General features: G+C 40.9%; 1 protein-coding gene across 1 annotated transcript in view; it reads left to right on the top strand.

The window, feature by feature from the left end:
* Positions 1–681: 681 nt before the first annotated feature.
* Positions 682–13,913, top strand: part of HIPK3 (homeodomain interacting protein kinase 3) — a 98,659-nt gene continuing 85,427 nt past the window's right edge. The window contains exons 1-2 of the mRNA XM_029582232.1: positions 682–1,064; positions 9,534–10,605. Coding sequence (XP_029438092.1) covers positions 989–1,064; positions 9,534–10,605 — 1,148 coding nt within the window. The 5' untranslated portion in view covers positions 682–988. The remainder of the gene's footprint in view (positions 1,065–9,533; positions 10,606–13,913) is intronic.

Consider the following 13,913-nt stretch of genomic DNA (forward strand, 5'->3'; position numbering starts at 1 on the left):
GTTACATATAACAAGGAGATCGAACTTGGGAATAGAAGAAAGAGAATGACAGAGGGATAACCATTGTGATAAAAATGGTATCACTATGTAAGTTGTCCGGTAGGCTTGAGATGTGGAGTTCCGAAAGTGAATAGATTAAGGGAAAGCTTGGCTAAATAGCCAGGTTTTAAGTTTTTTTTGAAATGCGTTTGAGCATTCATTTGATAGTTTTTACATTCCCAATAACACTTCAGTCGGAGAGGTTTCTTCAAATGGATGTCGTGAATTAAGAACATAAGAAGTTACCATTGTTTGTATTATAAAGTAACATTCATAATAAAACGGCTCCCTGAAAGTGCGCTATATACATTTTAATAAATTGAAACTGAAGCAATAGATACCGTATGGGAACTGGGAGAGGAAACAGCAGACTAGTGTGCTGCGCATGCGCGCTTTTTCTTCACGCCCTCCAACCAGCGGACCAGGCGAGGTCGCTGTGCCACCGTGCATCCCTTCTCCCGTGGAATAGAAGAGGACACTGCGCAGGCGCATTTTTTTCCCCCCGCGTCGCTCTAGGAACCTAACAGGCCAACTACGCAGGCGCATTTTTTTCCCGCGTCGCTCTAGGAACCTAACAGGCCAACTACGCAGGCGCACGCCTTCCTTTCTCTCGGCGCAGAAGAGGGTGCTGCGCAGGCGCGCCGCTGGTTGGTTGGGATGGGCGGAATTCAGTCTTCCCGCCCGCCCGCTGCCCTTCTCTCTCAGTGTCGGCTGGTGGCGCTGCGAGGCCCCGGTGCGCCTCGCGTTGGATTAGTTCGGGGATTGGCTGCTTCCTCCCGGCGGCTCGGGCTCCGGAACGAGCGACGTATTGCAGGAGAAAGGAGCGGAACGCCACCATGGGAAGCCGGGCCTGGGCCGCCCAGTCCTGCCCCACCGCCCCGGCGGAGAAAGGGCTCCCCCGGGCCGCTCTTGGATACGACACGATGGCCTGGACTGGATCGCGCTGAGCATGCTGTGGGGCCGCTGCGACTCCCCGGTATGGTCGGTCCCGCCTCGCAGGCTGCGCATCATCCTCATCTATGAAGGTAAACGAGCCCCGGGCCTCGGGAGTAGGCCTGGCCTCGGGGTCCCGTAGCCAGAGAACCTCTGACCCGCTGTGCTACGGGCCGGTCTTGTAGCTTGCGCGCTGTTTTCCTAGGTTCAGCTATCAGCCGAGCTTTCGTGGTTTGAAAGGCCGTGAAGTATCGGACGAAAGCTTGTCCCGGTTGTCGCCCTTCCTTTTGAGTCTTGTGGTCTGACTTCCAGTACAAAATCTCGGGCGGAGGTGTAACTAATGACAAAAACAACAAGGCGCTATCCGCATTTCTAAATGTCCTGATGTGCGGAAGTTTGTTTCCAGACAGAGCTGGTAGCTTGGAAGTACTATATTAACTCTTTGTGATCTTAATATGCTAGCATTAAGCAGCTGGAAAACATAGGAGCGGGATAATACAGATTGTAAATGGTTCGAATTATTTTCTATAACTTTTATAGTAAAATAGAAGCTGATTTTTATGCTTAGTATAAAACCTTGCTGGTACTGTCTTCGGACGAGCTGCACATAAGCAACTGTTATGTCTTTTATAGCATTATTAGACATTTAGCAGGAAAAGCTCGCCCAAAGAAGTGTCGGAAGTGCATACTTCAGATGTGTTGTAGTGCTGGCGGAACTCCGGTATACTGTGTGCTAGTAGAGAGTGGACAGATCTGGAAAGTACAGCTAGAGAGAGGGGTAGAGCTCAGTTTCCATATGTGGTAGTAAACGACGGATTGGAGGGGAGAGAGAGAAGCGGAACTAAACTTCCATACAGAGCGAGGTTTGGTAATGGAGGGCCAGGGGTGGAACTCAATTTTGCATACTGGCAATGCAGGGGCGGGGCAACTTTCCTCTTTATTATAGTTGGATAGATACTCAGCCCTTCGCAGTGGAGATTAAATATTCCTAAAACTGTGTTTGGTTCTGAAGACCATATCCCAGAAAGGATAGAGACAGGAGGGAAGTAGTCCAGTGAGAAGCAACCAAAATAGTGTGGGATCTGCACCAAAAGACTTATGAGAAGAGACTTGAGGATTTAAAAAAGATGTACTGTGGAGAAGACAGTGAAGATATGCAGACTTTTAAATACATGAAAGATATTAATGATGTATGTGAATCAAACCTTTTCCAATGGAAAGGAAGCTTTAGAACCATGAGTCATGATCTGAAACCTCAAAGGGGAAACTCAAGAACAACGTCCTGAAATATTTCTTCACAGAAAGGGTAGTGGATGCGTGGTATACCCTCCCAGGAAAGGTGGTCAAGTATGATAATGGATTTTAAAATGGCATGGTATAAACACAGGATCCCTAATGGCTAGAGGACAAAAGTGAATAAAAGGAGAAACCTTTGTTAAATTTAGGTGTAACACTTCAGCATGGGGGTAATATATGTTAATCTCTTAAGTAACTAGCGTTCCATAGCATCCCTCACCACCCTAGTGAAAGTACTTGAATCTGTTGCTTTACACCAACTGAACGATTACATTGAGGATAACATCATCTTACACCCAAACCAACATGGCTTTAGAAAAGGTCATAGCACCAAAACACTTCTGGCATCCTTCGACTCCATAATTCCAGGCTTCGAATCTAACATAGACTACATTCTCATAATTCTTGACATCTCTGCTGCTTTCGATACCTTAAATCATGAAATCCTTTGCAATAATCTTCAAATACAGCATGTCCACATTTAACAAATTATACAAACAAAAACAGAATTAGAAAGCTAAAGCAACACATTCAGTCTAAAGAAGAGAACACTCTCCTGTCACTCATATTCAGTTTAGTTTAGCACAGCATACAAATGGTTTCCAGGTATCCAAAAATAGTTGTGCTCTTCCTTTCTTTCCTTCTGTCATTGTTTCCTATGGTTAACTTGTATCGCAAAATGGTGCAAGTAAGCCAGCATTACATTAAACAGATTCCAAATTCTTTCCAGCCAATCAGTGAGAGGTTCTGCCGTCAGAAAATGTTATAAAATATGAAATGTTTCTTTATAATCATGCATGTACAGTGTAGTCAGTTATACCAAGTTAATATTGAGACATAAGAATTGTTTTTTTCATATGCCCTGCACTAGAAAGGGGCCTCTTTTGAGATGCCCTTCAACTTCAGACACCTGTTTCCATGGACCTGACTACTCTTGTTTGAGGGGGGGGCGGCAGCAAAAAAGTTGACTTTCTTGAACTGGGAAGCCTTCCAGCTTCAGACCCCTCTGTCTTAGGAAGGGGGGCAAATTTGTTAACTTTTTTGATAAGAAAGAGCAGACTAGGCCCCATCTGCTATTCTGTTTATTTAAACAGAAACAGTAGCAAAGCAAGATAGTGTTTGACTGACCGCACGAGAGAGGCAGTAAGACGGGCCAGATGCTTCATGATATTTGTTAAGCTTTTACTTTTCTGCATATGAGAACCCTTCCTAGCTAGTATAAGCTAAGCATGTTCTAGAAAGCATTTATTTTACAAGAAAATGTCTTTAGTAGATATTTATCTAATTGCTATAGTTGCAATCACTATTGTCATATTTATGCTTATAGCTCTGTACTGTTTGATTAAGATAAGATTAGAAAAATAAAATGCTTCATAAAGTTATTCACACGCTTTAAAAGATCACTTTTTATCTGAATAAAAGAAATTGTTTTCATACATTCAGACTGGTTTATTTCATTTCTAACTCTAAAGGAGAACTCATATCTCTAAATAATAAACTCCTTTCCTAAGGGCAGGTAGGGTAGGAGCAGAGCATACCCTGTCATTCACTGACACTGCGTTGCCAATACATAGCTATTACACAGCGAGCTATTGCATAAAATGTTTGTATAATGTACTGTAACATGAAGCCCCAATAGTTTAAAAAAAAAAGTTTCAGATACCATGGCAGATTAGTATCCATTGTTTTATATTATTGTGAGCTAATCTCCAAAACTTGTTTGATGGCATGGCCACCAGATATCACCTATTGTGCTGTCTCCAGCAAAAAATGTCTTGACTGTGTCAGCATGCATATTTTTGGTGACTGTCCTAACAAGACACTTGAGAGTAATATCTTGGTAAGATCTAGGACCTGCTTGTAAGTAAACCATCATAAAGAGCTTTAAGCAGTTAAATGAACTTACAGGGAGCATTACATATTTATTTTTAGAACACAAAGTATTGCCCTGGAATCTGAATGCACTGATACAGCAGACTTTCTCCAGCCTTTAATTGATGTCACTTCCAGTTGTTGACATCACAAAGGCTCTCTTGAGGGGTACAGTCAACCGTAATTTTCTTTATCAAAATAAAAAGCTGCTTTTAGTTGGGGCTGGTGACTGCTTTCACCTTATACTCCTGCAGTGGGGAAAGGAAGCAAATTCTAAAAAGGTTCCAGGTCTGCAACCTAGCATGACGTAGCAGAAAATCCCCATTGGATGCAGTGAAACAAAACTATGTAATTAGCAGAAACCAGTGAAATATGATTATGGCATTGCTTTCTCCTCTTTCTGGGGCAGAGGAGGGGATTCCCAGGCTTGGGGTGGGAGTGTCCTGTACTTTTTCTCTCTCTCCCTCCTTTAAGGGTCTGGGGAAAGAACCCCTGATTCCTGCTGTCTGTGACACTGGAAGCTTTAGCCATTTTTTTGTCAAAATGCTTTTATGGTGAAACCATGGCACTCTGAAGACACATCAATCATGTGACAGAGCAGTAGGAAATTGCGAGGAAGGAGACACTTGGTGGTTTTGTGTTAGAGATTACTTATTACTACTAATCTCTAATTTCTCATTCAAATAAACTAAAGTACCTGAGGATTGAGGGGTGGCTAACGTAACATCCATGTTTTAAAAGGGCTCTGGGATGTTATGGGAAACTACAGACTGGTGAGCCTGACATTGGTGCTGGGGAAAATAGAAGCCATTGTTAAGAACAAAATTACTGATCAACTGGGTCGACACAGACTGATGGAGCAGAGCCAGCATACCTTACAAATCTGTTACATTTTTTTGAAGGGGTTAACAAGGGTGAGTTAGTGGATTATAATGTAGCTGTGTTTTCAGAAGGCATTTGAAAGAGTCCCTCCTAAGATGCTCATCAGGAAATTAAAAATGTCTTGGGGGATAGGAGGCTATAAATTATCACGGATTGATAACTGGCATAGGAGACACTGAATGGTCATCTTAGTGCAGAAGGGTAAATGGTGGAATACCCAAAGATATGTACTGAGATCTGTGCTTTTTATTGTACACTTATATTGTAAGTTTAACATGACTGCATGCTCTTTTATGATTTTTATTAAGTGATTGTGTTATCTGGGTTTATGCCTTATATGCCATCACTTTGAACTGAATCAAATATCCTTGCATCTCTGTGCCCAAACCTGCAAAAAGAGTGCTTTAAAATCCTTTCAGTTTTTTTCTGTATATCAGAAGGATATAATATTGAGTTTTAAATGCTTGGAGTATCAATTTGCAAGTATTTATTTTTCTCAGCAGTTGGAATGAATTGATACACCCTAATCATTTAAATGATTATTTGGAGAGACAAGTAGTATACATGCAGCAGTGAATTTTCCAAACATACATTTAGAAAAGATGCTTTGATGTGAGCACTTCAGAATTCCACAAATATGGAACCTTATAAGTCTCTTTATGTATGTGTGCCTATGTTATAACTTGTAGAAACAAGCCGTATGTTCTCTTACAGCTGTTTATGTATCTGTCTAGTCTGCCCATCCATACCAGCTGCTCAGCTTTACAATCCCAACGTTCCCTCAAAGATCCCCTTTGTGTATCCCATGCTTTCTTGAATTCAAATACTATCCATCCTTGTCTCCATTGGGAGGTTGCATCATGCGTCCACCATTCTTTCTGTAAATACATTTTTCTATAGATTACTCCTGAGATTTGGAATGTATTGTCAGTATCTGTTAAAGCAGAATTAAATCTGAAATTTCAGAAGCAAATTAAGATATTTCAGTTTCTGCAGGTGATGCGATCCTTTTGTGCTCTTATAGGTTCTAACATAAATTTTGCAGATTAAAGTTTGAAGTGTGTTTATTATGTTGGGTCTTTTATTTGTATTTTGTTTATATTTTGGGTTACGTTGTGAATGGCTTCTTTTGTTTTTACTGTTTATGCAATATGTTTGTTACAACAAATTAAAATCAATTCTTGGATCTATTCTTTGGGGTATGCTAGATAACCTGTGACCCAGATTAGTCACCATCTGAGAGATGATGCTAGGTTTTATGGATCTTTGCTCTGACTCAGCATGACATTTCTTATGAGCACTGTGAGGGATAGATACAGCATGGAATTCAGTTGTCTTAGACTTTTCAGGTTGTGCACCCTGAATTACTTAGCATGAAGAGTTGTGGTGCTAGGTATTAACAGGTACTTGATACATGCAGGTGTAATGAAGGAGAACCCACAGAGATGCAAGGATATGTTCCTCATATGCTTTCAAAGCAGTTAGGAAGCTTTTGTTATGTCCTGGACAGAAAAAAGTTCTTAGCCATTTTAATTCAAAGGTTATTTTATTTCAAAAAGCCCTTTGATGTTGCCATGAACTTTACCAAGTAGGAAAATACTGATATTGCTTGCCACAGGCAGGAAAACTGATCCCATGGATAGGTGACAGAAACTTTACCTTATCAAGTATCAGATGGACAGGAACAGTCTTTGTAGTAACCTGAGTATTATTAATAAAACACTTTTCCTTGCTATGGTTACAGAAAGTCGCCACCCCTCTACACAGTCTTCTCTTTTACAGAGTACAGTAGGATATGATATTTGGGATTGTATTTAACTGTTAGTTATTTTAGTAGGAATGTGTTATGCTTTAAGCATTTTGTGTACACTTTGCGTGAGGTGCTGAATCCATAAAAGCGGTTTATAAATGAATGAATAAAATGAATTATTGGCATAGTAACATAACTTAGTAAATGATGGCAGAGAGAGACCAGCTGGCCCATCCATTGTGCCCAGTTGTTCCTTTCCGTATTGATATATTCCAACTGCTGACCATAGAGCATAACCACATGTACAAGATCTCTCCTTTATCCTGGACAATTTCTCATCATCCATACTCTTCCATCTAAAGTTTTCCTTCCCGGGTCACATACAGCACCCCTCCCTTGCTATATCTCTCCATACCAATGTGGCCATTGCTCAAATATTCAACCTCCCAGGTCCCCTGTGTTGTCTGCCAGATATTCTATGTGAGCAACTGCACATCTAAAGATCATCTGTGTACTTGTACCCTGCCAGACAGGCCCAACTCTAGTTTAATTCTATCATTACAGCATAATCTAGTTTTCATGGGGATTTTGGTGCAGACCCCTGTTAGTGCATTGGTGACAGTTGCTTAGAGCACCAGACCTTGGGGGGGGGGGGGGGGGGGAGCTGGTGGTGGTGGTGGTGCAAGAAGGCAGCAAAGTCTCGCCAGCACAGGACCTCTGGTCACTGGTGGAGCCCATCCTACCAGTGACCGAAGAGGGCCTGGGGCCACTGGCGATGTTCATGATACAGGAGGTGGACTGGCAAGTAGGGGAGTAGGGGAGAGAGAGAAATGGGTAAGTGTGGAGTGGTGTGTATAGCAGGTGATGGAGTGTAAAGAGAGGAGGTACTGAAGTTGTCACGGTGGGGATGGGGTTCTGGGTGAATGTGGGGGTGGAGAAAGAGCATGCTGGCATTGCAGAGAGAGAGAGGGCAAAAAGGTTGGGTTGAATAGAAGAGATGGTGGGGAGAAGGGGATTCAGGGCACACTGGGTAGGCAGGTGAAGAGGGGGGATGTTGAGCAGAGGGTGAAAAGAGATTGGGGGGTGGTGTGCTAGAGTAAGTGCTCTATGCTGGAGCTGCTGTCGGGGGATGGGACGTACTGTTGGGACGTACTGAAGGTTCGACTAGGGTACCCGGTACTCTTATACTGGTTCTGAATGGGAATGAGATGAGGGGAGAAATTGAGGATGAAACGATACGAGTTCATCATTTCAAGTTAGTAAATTCAAAGAACCTTTTGTTTGATAAACCGGTAAGTGTTTTGTTCTGGCATTAAGAGAGCAAGCAGAATCTATTTCAGGTGTTACAAAAACCTGTGAATTCACATAACTAATACTTTCGTAAGAATATGCTGAATTATTTAAATGTTTCACACTATCAAATGCTGATTTGTTCAAGCATCATGTTTGTATTAAGCCTGTTTGCAGCTCATAAGGATGGGAGACATTAAAAAATGACAGTTAAGTGACAGTGTGGCACTGACCGATCAAGAATTGATACCCAGGAGAGAGGCTGAGGTTTTCCTTGGTTTACATTGGGAATTCTGTAGTATGGTATGAGCCTGATTTGCTAAATCTCTCTTCCCATTCTTTGGATAAGAATGGAGTTTGAATAATTAAAATGTAATTTTAAGCATTTCTCTTCCACCTTCCAAGGTCAAAGGATCCAATCAAAGTGCATTATATTACATCTCGATCATCCATAAAAAAGTAAAGTATAAAAAAAAATAACAGAATAAACTAATAAGAACTAAGCATACTCCTGGTTTAAATAGAAAATCTAAATGGTGCACAATAGACTATAACTCGATAACATCTCTACTGACCATCTGTTTCTTCCATTCAAATTGAAGAATATCAAATTCACTATGCAAAGAGCAATGCTGTCAGTTTTTGTTTCTAAAAGAGAGTTAGCTTCTTTGAATCAGCTCTCCCTAATTTATAGAGCTTTTATTTTTGGTAACTGAGGTTTTTGTTTTTCCTCTGGAAACTTGGTATTTTCTTGTGTACATTACATTGAGGATCTGTTCTTGCACTGGTTTGCTCACCTATTGAATAGGTAAAATGCATTATAAAAATGTGCACTGAATTTTTTTTGTGCGGTCTTGGTACACGCGCCCCAAAGAGAATCCAAAGTCAAAATTCCATTTCCTATCAAGCGTTAGCCTTATAATAGGTAGAAAAATCTCCAATGCCAATTATACTGACTGCAGCTATTCCAGTGACAGCTAACTTACACTAACTACTTCAAATGTATTAAAGTAGGATTCATGTGCCCCAAACTCATATTGCTGAAAAGTAAAGCCTCTCCTGCCCTGGACCGTCCCGTGCTGAGCCAGTAGCAGGACAGTTCTAGCTGCTTACCGGGTTGGCATCCGCTATTTAACCACTGCTGCTTGGGGCATGCCAACTGTGGGTTAGGATGGAGCTAGAGGAGGGTGGGGAAAAGGGAAACTCGTATGTTTTGTGTGTGTAGCTTTTTGGTGTAGCTTAACAAAGATTAGAAAATGTGTTCTTTTTTGCATAATTTATGAATATTTTTCAAGAAGTTGGTTCTGTAGAATTTATAATCTTATTGTTTCACTGTTCTTGGATAAAGTACTTCCGAATTATTTTAATGAACAACTTTGTCAAGTATTTAGTGTAAAGATCATTCAGAATGTCATGCATGTAAGTCAAAATTGGCTTTCCTTATTTTTCTTTGTGTTACTTTTTTTTTCAGGTATGGCCTCACAAGTCTTGATCTACCCACCATTTGTTTATCAAACACAGTCAAGTGCCTTTTGCAGAGTGAAGAAACTTAAAGTAGAACCAAGCAGTTATGTGTATCACGAAAGAACTTACCCAGGGACCTATGTGAACAGTAAAATCTTTGAAGTTGCACATCCACCGAACAGAATTGGTACTTGTGTTCCGACAAAGCACCCACAGAGCTTTTTGTTGCAGACAAGTGCTGGTGCTTTAACAAATATTGCAGGTGCTCCGGGGAGTATAGTGGCGCAGGCGCAACAGCCCCCACCAGAGGTACCTCGGGACGGGAATGGGCTAAGTTTACTGGACAGTCAGCAGCGATGTGGATTAAAGCGTAAGAGTGAGGAGTTGGATAACCCAAGTAGCGCCATGCAGATTGTTGATGAACTATCCATTTTGCCAGCAATGTTGCAGACAAATGTGGGAAATGCTGTGACTGTTGTGACAGCGACGACGACAAAGCAGAGTGGCACCAGTGGAGATGGAGATTATCAGTTGGTACAGCATGAAGTGCTGTGTTCTGTGAAAAATACGTACGAGGTCCTCGACTTTCTTGGCCGGGGCACCTTTGGACAAGTGGTCAAATGCTGGAAAAGGGGGACGAGTGAGACTGTAGCAATCAAAATTTTGAAGAACCATCCTTCTTATGCCCGCCAAGGTCAAATAGAAGTGAGCATATTGGCAAAACTGAGTGGTGAAAATGCAGATGAATTCAACTTTGTACGAGCTTATGAATGCTTTCAGCATCGTAACCACACATGCTTGGTTTTTGAGATGTTGGAGCAGAACTTGTATGACTTCCTAAAGCAAAATAAATTCAGTCCTCTGCCACTGAAAATAATACGGCCCATTCTTCAACAAGTGGCCACTGCACTGAAAAAATTAAAAAGTCTTGGTTTAATCCATGCTGACCTCAAGCCAGAGAATATTATGTTGGTGGATCCTGTTCGGCAGCCTTACAGGGTAAAAGTAATAGATTTTGGGTCTGCCAGCCATGTATCGAAGACTGTTTGTTCAACTTACTTGCAGTCTCGGTACTACAGGTAAGAAACTTACTTCACTTCTTTATTTTTATTTAAATTGCTTATAACCTGCTTATCTCAACAGTCATTGAAAGAGAGGAGCATAGTACATATATATAAAAAATAAAAAATTGATATAATAAAACAAATATATAGCCATAAACAATATAAACACATTTGAATTAGAAGAAAATTACCCAAAAGCTTGCTGAAATAGATGGTGTTAATTTCTTATGAAACTTTCAGATTTAACCTGGCACTTAAATCAGGTGGAAACGCATTCCAAGATGCAGGGCCAATCACTGAAAATGCCTGTTCTAGCCTCCTCAATTGATAATCACTAGTAAATCTTGACGTTTTGCGCATAATGTACATTTTAGGAATATAAGGATGCAAAACATCCTTTAGATATTGGGACTTCTCTTCACGCATTACTTCGAGTACCAAAAGAATCACTTTAAACAAGATTCTAAATTGCACAGGTAGCCAGTGTAACTGCTTCAATGCAGAGGACGTATGCTCAAATCATGGGCTTTGAAGGAAGAAGCCACGCTGCTGCGTGTTTTACTTGGTCATTCAAAATCTTTTGGTATGGTTGAGTCTCTAACCATTATTTCTTTGTCTATTTAAAAGTACCTTAAATTTGAGCATTGCTGTGAGTTAAGAACAGAGGTAGACATTCAAAAGCCATTTAGATGGATAATTTAGACACAAAATCGGAAAAACTCTTAAGTACAGCTGACCCCCCATTTAAGTGTTTGCAGGGTTAATGTAAGACAGGCACTTAAATTAATGATGATTTATTAGTGAGTTTGTAAGCTCTTTAGATGCCACGTTTGAAATAATTTATTCATTGATGTTGCCAGTCACATAGGTCAGTTCGATAGTGTGTGATTTCATTTGTGATACTAAATAAAGAAGCAATTTCTGGTAGTGCAGAAGAATCCAACAGAGCTTTACTGCTTTGCATGGAAACATCCACATAGCATTGCTTTCTTTCAGATTTAAAAGTTTTTGTATAGCCTTAGTGAAGACATATTAGGTACTTTCTAATTGTAGCTTTCTTAGCGTCCAGTCAGATGAATCTAGAACAAGTGGGTTATGCACTTCTACCAGCAGATGGAGATGAAGCAATCTGATGTCACGGTATATACACCCCTGTAGTGACATCAGCCTGTCAGTGTTCTCCATCTTCAGCAGATGGTGGACGTGCATCCTCCCCACTGGGGATTGCTTCATTTTAAAGAAAAGGAGAATTGAGGAAATTTGCCCTGCTCTCCTGCGGTGATACCAAATGGTTCCTCCTACAGTTGAGAATTCCTGAGGTGACTTCTGTGGTCCCTCAGATATGACTGAACGGTAGCTGGTTTTTCAGCCGGTGTGGTCTTAAGCTGCTTAAGCAGCTGAAAGGCAGCAGCTGCAGAAAACCGAGCATGGCAGTGTCTGCACATGCTGTCTCCCCTTACAGCCAGAAACAGTCTCTGTACTCAGTTGGGTAAGACTGAGCTCCAGTAAGTTTAAAAAAAAACAAAACATTATTATACAGGAGGATTTTTTTGTTGTGTAGGGCTTCCTCCTTTCCCCAGTCTCCTTGATTGGTGCACCATTCCAACGTTCGTCCGGCTCCGTGGGAGGTCAAGGGACGTGGGCAGCCTGGCAGGTTGAGCAGCCTCCTTAGGTTAGGCCCCTCTCCAAGGCTTTTCTCTGCACGCTGCGTGGTCGGTCGCAGTGGCATTTTGCGTGCTTTCTAAGGCTGCTCTCTACAGGATTGTCAGTCCAGCGTATGTGTATAATTGTTCATCCAGGTTGAGCGCCCAGTTTTGGGATGCACAGTCTGCCTTGAAGCGCCACTGTAGTGGCCGTACGCTTACCTCTGTGCAATTTTTTGTGACTTATTTTTGAGCGCCTAGGTGTGTGACACCTAAGAATTGGACGCATAATTTTGTGCGCTTAGGTTGAGTATGCATATTTAAAAAAAAAAAAAAAAAAAAAAGTCGCAAGCTTCGGGTCTCTGCTCAGTGCACTGTCGACCATAATAGCGCTTGTGTCTCGGAAGGTTTAGCGTCCTTCTCCTTGCACTACTTATATTCGTGAGTGTCAGCTAATTTGTGCCAGCGCACTAGTTGGATACTTGCTGACTGGTTCATTTTTATAGGTGGTGCACAGTATGGCTGGGTTTTCAGCACAGGAAAAGGAGAGATCAGCTCCATGTTTTTTCAGACCAGCGGTTTGTAGGTCACATGACCCATCTCCTCCAGTAATGTTTTTCTGTTCAAAAGTTTTATCTAGCACTGAAATATTGTAAACTCACCCCAGAATAAAGCAATGTTGTTCACTGAGCAATCTATAAACATTTAAAAATAAGTATATATACCAAGAGGTCACATGTACTCCAGCAGTATTAGCACCAGCAGATACGATCATCGGGCTTTAGCAGAAGGTTGTGAGTCTATGCAGGACTCTAGTTTGACAGAAATGCAGCTGGTAGCTATCATTCCTTGAGCAGTAGTAACTCATGGACTCTGACTTCTGTGGGAGTTAATAAAACTGGAACTGGCGATCATGATGAGTCCTGTTTTCCTTCTCTGAGGGCAATTTGGAAAATACACCCTTCACTTTCATATTTTTTTTTCCTTTGACTGTAGGAGTAGTTGAATCACAATGATGTTTCTGTCTTGGTTATAAACTGTTAAAAAGAATTTGAAAATATCTTAAGTTTTACAATATTTATTGATGAATTAATTAATGCTGAAAATCCTGTTCCCTACATTAAAATGTCTTTGCAATTATTGTGTAGTTAAAATGACACTGGAAAGATTGGTCCCCAGCCGTTCGTGTATTGCAAGCATGAAATATGCTTCTGGTTTTGCATTCTTTTTTGTTGACACTTTGTTTACATTTGAATACATTTGTTTTCTATGTTTTGTACAACCAGAGGAACTGGAGTCATTCTGCTGCATTTTAGAAAAACAAAAGCTTAGAATATCGGCGATACCTTTAATAAATCGGAAGCTCATTACACAAAAAAGCCTTGTTTTCTGATACCTTCAGACTTGAATGTATAGGTATTAAATGAAAAAACCCCCCAAAATCCTTCTGACATCCTGAAAGTTTTGAAAAGAATTCCTATTTCACTTTATCCAATGTATGCAGAATAAAAACATATTATTTAAATGCAGATTAAAAACAAGTACAATCATAAGCTTCCTAGCATATGTTGATAAAAACTGAGCCACTTCATTGCGCAAGCAAAAAAAATAACCTGACAATCAATCAGGACAAGGATTTTAAGCATTCCTCTTATTCAAGTCCATAGGCCTGTTTAAAAA

This window comes from Rhinatrema bivittatum, chromosome 17, assembly GCF_901001135.1.
Source record: "Rhinatrema bivittatum chromosome 17, aRhiBiv1.1, whole genome shotgun sequence".
Lineage (NCBI taxonomy): Eukaryota > Metazoa > Chordata > Amphibia > Gymnophiona > Rhinatrematidae > Rhinatrema > Rhinatrema bivittatum.